The 8,424-nt window shown below is 56.3% G+C and overlaps 1 protein-coding gene across 1 annotated transcript in view; it reads left to right on the top strand.

Moving 5' to 3' along the window:
* The first annotated feature begins 1,978 nt into the window (after positions 1–1,978).
* The window catches only part of COL18A1 (collagen type XVIII alpha 1 chain), a 93,463-nt gene continuing 87,017 nt past the window's right edge, over positions 1,979–8,424 (top strand). The window contains exons 1-2 of the mRNA XM_066370001.1: positions 1,979–2,095; positions 2,196–2,284. Coding sequence (XP_066226098.1) covers positions 2,085–2,095; positions 2,196–2,284 — 100 coding nt within the window. The 5' untranslated portion in view covers positions 1,979–2,084. The remainder of the gene's footprint in view (positions 2,096–2,195; positions 2,285–8,424) is intronic.

The following is an 8,424-nucleotide window of genomic DNA, read 5'->3' as shown; positions in this document are numbered from 1 at the left end:
GCAGGAACTGAGTGAGCCAGCTCCTGGTCTGTCCCACTTTATAGTGTAGAAAACCAAAATCCCTTAATCCAATATACAAACAAGGAAGTCTCTGATACAAAGTCACTTATCCAAGGCATAATTGGATTCCTCATGAGAGTGCACCACCCAGATCATACAATCAGTCAAGGGTGTGGGGAAAAGCTTAGTCCCAAAACCAAACCCTAGGCTACAATGACCTGGCCTGCTTATAGCCTGTCCCCCACACCCAATATAAGTCACAAGTGAGCAAACATATATATCATATTTACAAATTTATTTGACCAACAACCATGTACTACAAATGTCCTTGTCATGCAACCCAGATTAGGACTCCAGGTTCTGAGCAGCTGATAATGGAAGCAGGCAGGTGGATGGGCAGGACCTGGGGTCCAGGGCAGGTGCAGGTCATGGTAGGGGTGATGTGGACTGGATTAGAAGCCAGGCAGGCCCCTCTGCAGCACAGTGGAGAGCAGGGGCTAGGGGGAGGTGCTCAGGGCAGTTGTCAGGGAGGTGGTAGTGGAGTAAAGTTGTCTCTGCCGTGAAGAGCATGTGGCTAGGGACTGGCCAGGGACAAGGTTTCTAGGCTGGTTTAAGAGTGAAGTCAGGGAGTGTCCAGCAGGATGTGCTGGGGGTGGGAGGGGCACAAGGAAGATGTAGAGAGGCTTAGAGAGTGGGGGCAGGCAAGTGTCTAGTTGCCAAGCTGCTCAGGGGTCCAGGCAGGAGATGACTGGGCCAGGAAGGGCAGTGGAACTGAGGTGGGCGTTTAGTAGAAATCTAGTGGGTTTCACATATAGAAGTTAAGAACAATGGAGCTGGGGCCTCTGTTTCCTGCAAGGACCAGACACAGGCAAATGCAAGTTACAAGAGGTCTGGGATGAGTAGGCTCTCTGCATTGAGAGGCCTGTTGGATGCCTTTGAGGACAGGACTCAATGCACAACTGCCACGAGGAAGGAGCTGAGTTCTGTGTCGGGAGCACCCACCTGAGGCATTAGAAACAGAGCAGACATAACTGGGGGGTGGGGGTGGGGGGGAGGTTGGGAAGGCTCTGGTGAGGGACAGCTGGACCTCCGGGAGGGAGAGGGGCCTCCTGGGCCAGGTCCTGGGGGCAGGGGCGTGCCAGACAGAGTGGAGGAAGCTGGCCTTCACAGCGCCCCTCCCGGAGCCTCCACTTTGTAAAGTGGGCACGGGACACCGCAGGGGACCGGGTGGGCACTCGTGGGGAAGGCCATCTAAGGCTTCGTGGGTCACAGGGCAATCCTTCCCGAGCGGTCGTAGGAGATGAAGATGGGCCAAGTGGGGAGTGGGGTCTGGGGAGCGCTATCTCTGGAGCTGAGCCTACAAGGAAGAGAGGCTGGACGCACCATCGCCACGTGGGCTAATGCGCCCATGAGGCTGGACAGGAGAAGCCCAGTGTCCTCCTCTTCCATCCGTTGTCGCTCAGTGATAAACATCTTTGTTCAAATCGCCCACCTTCCCGCTGTTCCCACCAGACTGAGGGCCAGAGGACGACTCCCGTGGGAGTCGGGGAAGACACCATCCCGATTAAACTCGGGGTTGGTTGCGTCCACCCGGACCTTGCCCGCAGCTTGGAGCCCGGACCCCACGTGCCGTCTCCCGCAGCTGCAGGAGCAGCTCTCTCCTGGGGCGGGGGCGCGGGCGGCCCACGCGCGCTGGGACTGAGAATAAGGAGAAAACACCCCACTCTACCGCGCGGGGGTGCTCGGACCCCAGGGAGCGGTCGATTACCTCTCTATGCACGAGTTTTTCCCAACGCCACCCAGCCCAGTCCAGCCAAGCCCAGCCCACCTCCTGGTCCAGCCGGACGCCCAAGCCCTCCCAGATTCCCGGCCCCACGGCCCCGCCTCCCGCCCCGCCGCGCCCCACCCCCATGGTCAGTACCTCCGCGCTCCGCCCCTTGCTCGTCCCGCGGTCCTCCCCGCCCCGCCCCGCCCCGAGACCCGCCCTCTGCGCGTCCCGGCGGCGGCCGGAGCGCGGGGGCCGAGCGGGCGCACCGCCGCGGAGGGTGCAGCATCCGCGGCGCAGACGGTCCGGCCAGTGGAGCATGGCGCCGAGGTGCGGGCCGCGGGGGCTGCGAGGCGGGTGGGGGCAGCGGTGTCGCACGGACGGGCGGGGGACACGCACGGCTAACTAACCTGTGGCATGTCGTCCGCAGGTGGCCCTGGCTGCGGCCGCTGCGGCGGCGCCTCCTGGACGTGCTCGGGCTCCTAGTCTTGCTCATAGTCCTTACCTCGGCGGAGCCAGGTAAGAACAGAGGGGACGAGAAAGTACGCGCGCCAGGCCGCCTGCACCCGGCGCTTTGTGAGGGTCTCTGGCAGTTCCGGCGGTGGTGGCCTTCTCACCTCCAGCCCATCTCCACTTCGGCCCCAGGAGGCGGCCCCGGCTCTGCCCACGCGCACTAGTGGCTCTAGGGAGGCTGGCGGAGGAGGGTCGGGGTGGGGCCGGGCTCTGTGTTCTGCGCCGGCCATTCATTCTTTGGCTATGGGGGTTCGCGCCACCGCCGCGCATCGCAGGATTCAGGCACTGGGCTGGGCTCGGGGTGGTGTGGGCCGTCCCCACCGTGAGTCCCTCGTGTCGTGACCAAACTTTGGAGACTCCGCGAGAAAGTTGGTGTGCTTGGCCGTCCGTTCTGCCGGCCGAGGGCCAGCGAGGGGCTGTGGTCGTTCCATTCGCAGTGGCTCAGGAGACGCCCGCATACCCACCGCCCGCTCGCCAGGCCTGTGTCGCCGTCATTGGCCTCGTCCTTCCTAGCTCCTGAGTGGCCTCAATGGCTTGCGTGCGCCTCCGGGTTCCTAGAGTGACTGCGCGCGGTAGCTGGCAGATCTCCGGGAAAGACGGTGCAGTTCGGATCGAAGCCACTTAGTTTCCAACCTGTTGAGCAAAAACTGCTCGGGTTCCCCAGGGCCAGCCTTTGTGCTTCGCTGGGGCCGCCAGGCCTCTGTCCCCGCGGTCGCAGCGGTGTCGGGTTGCGCGCGGTCCCTTTTGATGCTGCAGAGCTTCGGCAGAACAATGCGCAGAAGTCCGTTGTTTGGCTGCAGCCGCTGCTTTTCCCGCGTGCGCCGCAAACTGTGCAGTGGGCGCAGTTCCAGCCGCGCTAAAACTCCCTCTGCCACCAGCTTCTGGGACCTGGTTCCTGACCATGAGGCTGCCAGGTCCTCTTCGCGACACACCCTATGATGGCCCGTGAGGAGGTGGCGGCGCCAGGAGGATGCCAGACCCCAGGGGATCCCCGCCTCCAGAGTCCCGGGTTTTGTCGCAGGTAGAACTAGGATGCTGTGCATAGACATTCGTCTCCTCTTGGTTCCAGTGAAAGCAGGAGACTGTAACTGGTCACTATGGAAGCAACACCTGGATGCCACAGCTGTTGAGAGAGTAGGGACCAGACAGAGGAGAAGTCATTCTGGGGAGAGACAAGTAATAATTTGTTCCATTGTTTCCAGTTGGCTTAGGTTAAATAGTAGCGCAGACCTTATTAGAAGTACCTCTCATAAACATTTGCCAAAAGCACCTGCTTGTAGATAGCAGGTAACTTCTCATTCACTCCAGGGGGTACTTGGGGGACATGTTTGCCCTTTCACAGTTAGAGCCCTGAGTTCTTACTGATCACTCAGGCCATTTGGGGTGGCTACTCATGGTTTCAGGGCCTGTCCCCTCAGTTTATGGAGTACAGGGACACCCTAAGGCCCAGACTCCTGCTCCTGAAGCAGGAATTTGTAAGGCTAAACCCTCATTTACAGTCAGGTAACATGGAGAAAAGTACAGGCACTGGAGTGTCCAGCCCCAGCTTCAGAAACATCCTTATCAAGGAGAGGAGATCAAGGCTGAGGACTTTCACTCTCCCTGCAAAAAGTAACATGTCATGTCAGCAAGCTTTGGTGGAATGAAGTCCTGAGGTCTGAGGGTAGGGTGCTCATGTCAGTGCAGACTTTGGGGTGGGGGAGTGACCATTTTGAAAAACGGCTGCAGTGGAAGTCTGTTGAAGAATGAAGGAAGGAAAGCCCCTTGACAGGGTATATAGGATGTGGCTTTTTCTACACCTGGAGGTTAAAGCAGGAAGCAGGCTCACCAGGGGCTGTGTGCTGCTGCCCACCCCCCACCCACCCCCACCCCCACCCCCACCCTGTCTTTTTGACTGGGAGGATACAGGTTCCATACCTGGCTGGGACCAAGTCCCCTTGAAATGGGTTGATAATTGCCCCCTGTAGGTGTTACAGGAGAACTAACCTGTGTGAAATGCTGACTTAACAGGGGCTCAGTTTGTTCTAGAAACCCTTAAAAATCACCCTAGGGAACCAAAGACTTGAGGCCCAGTTTGCAGACTTGCACACTTTTCTTTCTGACCAAAAATGATGCATTTTTTCATGTCTCTGTGATGCACTTGACTTGCTGTTTCTTGCAAAATTTAGTCGTTGGGCTCTGATGCTCTCGGGTGGCGTTTTGTGCATTTCCCCCTTTATCAGAAGCCTGGCAGAAGCAGGGGCTGAACAGTGTTGATGACTCTGGAGGCTCAATGCTGTCTTGCACCCCTTTTCTGGTGGAAGTGTGTGGACTCACTGGTGCCAAAATGGCCTTCGACCCTGGGAGGTGTTTGTGAATCAGAGTCGGGCTGAGGCAGGACAGCATCTAGCTGGGCTTCTGAGGCATCTTGTCTCTGGCTTCTCCCACATGTGACCCCAGTATCAGGCTTTGTCAGTTTCCCCACCCCTAGGCCCTTGGTCTCTGGGCCACCCAAGGCCACAGGTCCCTGCTCCCACCCCCCCATTTCTGGAGGGAGCTGCCATGTTGGAGTCATAAGACACAGCCAGCACCCTATGGCCCCACATCAATGGTGTCTGTCATCGAGGACCTAGGCTGATGGGAAAGAGGTCTTGTCTTAGGCCAGCCTGTTTCTAGGTAAAGCTGTCACCAGAGCTCACCTGCTAGTGAGTCTTCAGGGTTCAGGTGTGGGACCGCTAAGATAGTTTTGAATTTCAGAAAAACTTGTTTTTCAGGGTACTCCTGTTTTCCTTTAAAAGAAGGAGATGGGAGAAGTCTAGGCAAGGAAACCTAGAAGGAGCAAAACCGACTCCATCCAGAAACTCACTCCAAACATAGTGCATGTGGGGCTCCGGGAGAACCCTACTCTACCTGCCCTCGCTTAACCTTAAAAAATACACACGTGCATGAATACACATGCATGTATGTGCATATAAACACATGCACACACACATACCTGGTTCTCTCTTCATCCAGGCTTTTGAAAGGTTTGGTTTTCTGGGTCCCTGGGAGTTCAGAGGAACCCTGTGTCAAGTGTCTGCCCTGCCTCTGGTGTGGGCAGTGGCACTGCTCCAGAACAGCTCCAGGAAGCAGCCTGGGTGCTGCCCAGGCGAAGGAGTCACCGTGATGCCCTGCTGCTCAGCTGTCCATCCAGGGCTGGGTGGCCCGGCTGCTTCTCAGGAAGGTGCTGCTCACCCAGCCCCAAAGAGGGTTGTGTAAGGCTCTCCATGTTGCCCAGATCAGAGCACACTGAACCCCTGTAGGGCCTGGAGCTGGAGTACGTGTAGGAGACCCTAGTCCACCCTGGCACTTTCCTGGAAGACAGTGATAGAAATATGGCAAAGACCCGTCTTCTAACTCAGTGTTCAACAAGCCTCTTCATCCCTCATGACATGAGGACTTCTGGGAAAGACCGACCAGCAAAGGGGGTGGCCTCCAGGATGGGGGCTCAGGGCTCAGATGAGGGTGTGGCTTGGAGCAAGCTGGTCTTGCTGCAGTCTTGACTGATGAGCAGCTCCCAGACAGGGTTCTGTCTGTAGTGACCCCTCTGCCAAGACACACCTGTAGCCCTGGTGGAGGCGTAGCCACCCAGGTGACTTCAGGGCCCCATCACAGATATCACACTGCTCTCTGAGAAGGCTCTGGGTTTGCTGTTATCTGTGAGAAACAGATGCTGCCCTGGACTGCAGCCCTCCCACCAGAACACAGCTGGCTAAGCAGCAGCTGTTAAATGCTTCAGTACCAGCCTGGTTGAAAGTGGGTATCACAGGACCTGACATGTAAAACTCCTTAAAACTTGGTGAGGGGAGGGGTAAAATATTGAAATATAAGTTTGATGTGCTTATAGAACATTATTAAATTTGATACATTTAGACAACAGTGGCCCAGAAAGATGATGAGAACAGATGGGAGGGATACCGTATGCTCTGGCCTCCAGAACTGCCTGCTTGTCCAGGTCACATGGCTTCTCTGGACTCTGGGCCTATTATCCCTGCTGGTTTAGGTCTGGGACAGCCCTCTGCCAGGTCCTGTGGGGCCCCTCAGCCCATTCCTGTCCTCCTTCGGTTCAGGAAGAGCCAGCATGTTGGTCCAATTCGGGATCCTCCTGAGGCGGACTGAGACAGCTGTGCCTTCCCCGAACCTGGGGATCCCCTCTACACTGCTGTGAGCAGCAGGTGGTCACTTTGTAAAGCCACACAGTGCATATGATAATGTACACTGTGTTTTATACCACACATTGTATCTTTACATCACACAAGGTATCTTTGTGTCTGCACATACCACCTGGTGTATCTCAAGGAGACAGGAAGCTCCCAGTGGGCAGGGTGCTTTTTTGTTGTGCTCCTAGAACTACTCAGTGCCAACAACAGGAGGAAGAAGAGTGCCTGCTGGCTGGCCAATGGCATAATGCTTTAGATTGGTGCTCTGGGCCACTGCAGAATGGCTGTCAGAAGGAGCTTTTGATCATGGATGCGCTGAGTCAGATTCAGTTTGGAGACCGCAGGACAGAGTGTCTGCTCCACCCGCTGTGCCTGCAGGAGCGCGTCCTGCTTGCCCGCTTCTCTGGCACAGGCAGGCCTGAGCATGGCCTTTCTGGCTATCCTCGGCGAGAGCCCCAGAAAGGAGAACCTGTTTGCAGGCCCGTTCATCTTTCTGGAATTCCATGCTGGCAGACAGGGTCACTCCTGGGCTGATCTGTGATAAGACAGCATGGGGCAGGGGTACTCAGCACTAGGTTGGGGTGGCTGGTGGGGCTCTGGTCAGCCCTGGAAGACCAGGAGACTCTGTGGTGGGCATGAGCCAATGCTGGGTCCAGTCGGCCCAGGCACTGGTCTTGGGTTAGGGTTGACCTTTATAGGGTGTTTTCAGGGAAAGGACGTCAGATCAGAACCAAAGGCTGGGCACAGGGCCAGAAAGGTAATGGGGTGGGGATCGTGTGAGGAGCAAGTTTGCGATGCATTGTAATGGCGACAGCACCACGTGCTATTGATGAATTGATTGGCTGCTTTTGGGGAGGCCTGGGCTGAAAGTCTGCAAATATCTTGTGTTATTTGTTTGTATTTTTATTCATTCAGTTTTTCATTTAATTTTGGTCTGAAGAACTCAGTTTTACATTTGCACTGTTGTTTTGAGTGGATTCAGAATTAGCCGTGGTTGGGCCTTCTCTGTTTTCAATCCAAGTTTAGAAATTTTGAGACAGTCCCAGGACTTGGCAGCTGAGTCCCTGCCAGCTGAGAACCTGCTAGCATGGGCTGTTCTGCACGAATACAAGAGGCACCCCTCTGTTTTGGGGTGACTTGAAATGGTGTGAAAGCAGTGCTGGGGGGGCACATCTCAGCATCCATTAACTGCCTTGTAGCCCCCGCCATCCAAAGCAAGCTTCTGGGATGTGAGGGCTCGAGAGGAGCAGCTGATTCAGCTGCTTGGTAGCTGGAAGCTGGACGGCCCCTGCAAGGACCCGGATCCAGGCACTCCTCAGCTTCCAAGTAGAAGGGAGAGCTTTTCTCCATGCTAACATTTATACACCAGGGCCCTGCATGTTGGGAGAAGTCATGTGGTCCACATGGATGCTGCTGCTTTGACAGGGTGAGGGCAAGAGTGGCCCGCCCTGTGCTGTCCAGGAAGATGGGGACATGAGAGGAGAGGGAGTGATACTCCAGGACCCTCTGCAGATGAGCCATCCAGCCAGTAGGGACCCTGCTCACCCGGTGGGTCTGGTGCAATGTGAACTTGGGGGAGGAAGAAGACTATCTGAGGTGGCCCTACCTTCCTCTGAGGTCCCTTGGTCTTGCTGACTCCATGAAAGCAATGTCTGTGACCTCTTCCAAGCTAGGGCTAAAGAGACCAGGTGTTGGGGATGGCATTTGTTGGAACGCCTGACTTTTGCCTCCTGGTTGGTCCAGGGCTGGGACATGGTGGGTAAGGCCTGGCTGATTTCCCTACTGGATCCTGCAGTGTGAGTCCAGTCCCATGGCCTCTTTGTCCATCTAGCCATTAGCTTTCTGTTGCCTTCTGTGTGCAAGGTGTCCTGCCTATACCAAAGCACAGGAGGGGACCACCAGACTTTCTCCCATGGGGGGCCCGCATGAGTGAAGGATGAGGAAGGCAGTATAGATTATTACCTCCCA

The sequence above is a fragment of the Saccopteryx leptura genome, chromosome 2 (genome assembly GCF_036850995.1).
Source record: "Saccopteryx leptura isolate mSacLep1 chromosome 2, mSacLep1_pri_phased_curated, whole genome shotgun sequence".
Classification (NCBI taxonomy): Eukaryota; Metazoa; Chordata; class Mammalia; order Chiroptera; family Emballonuridae; genus Saccopteryx; species Saccopteryx leptura.
The sequence above is the reverse complement of the archived record's forward strand: the minus strand, read 5'-3'. Positions and strand labels throughout refer to the sequence as shown.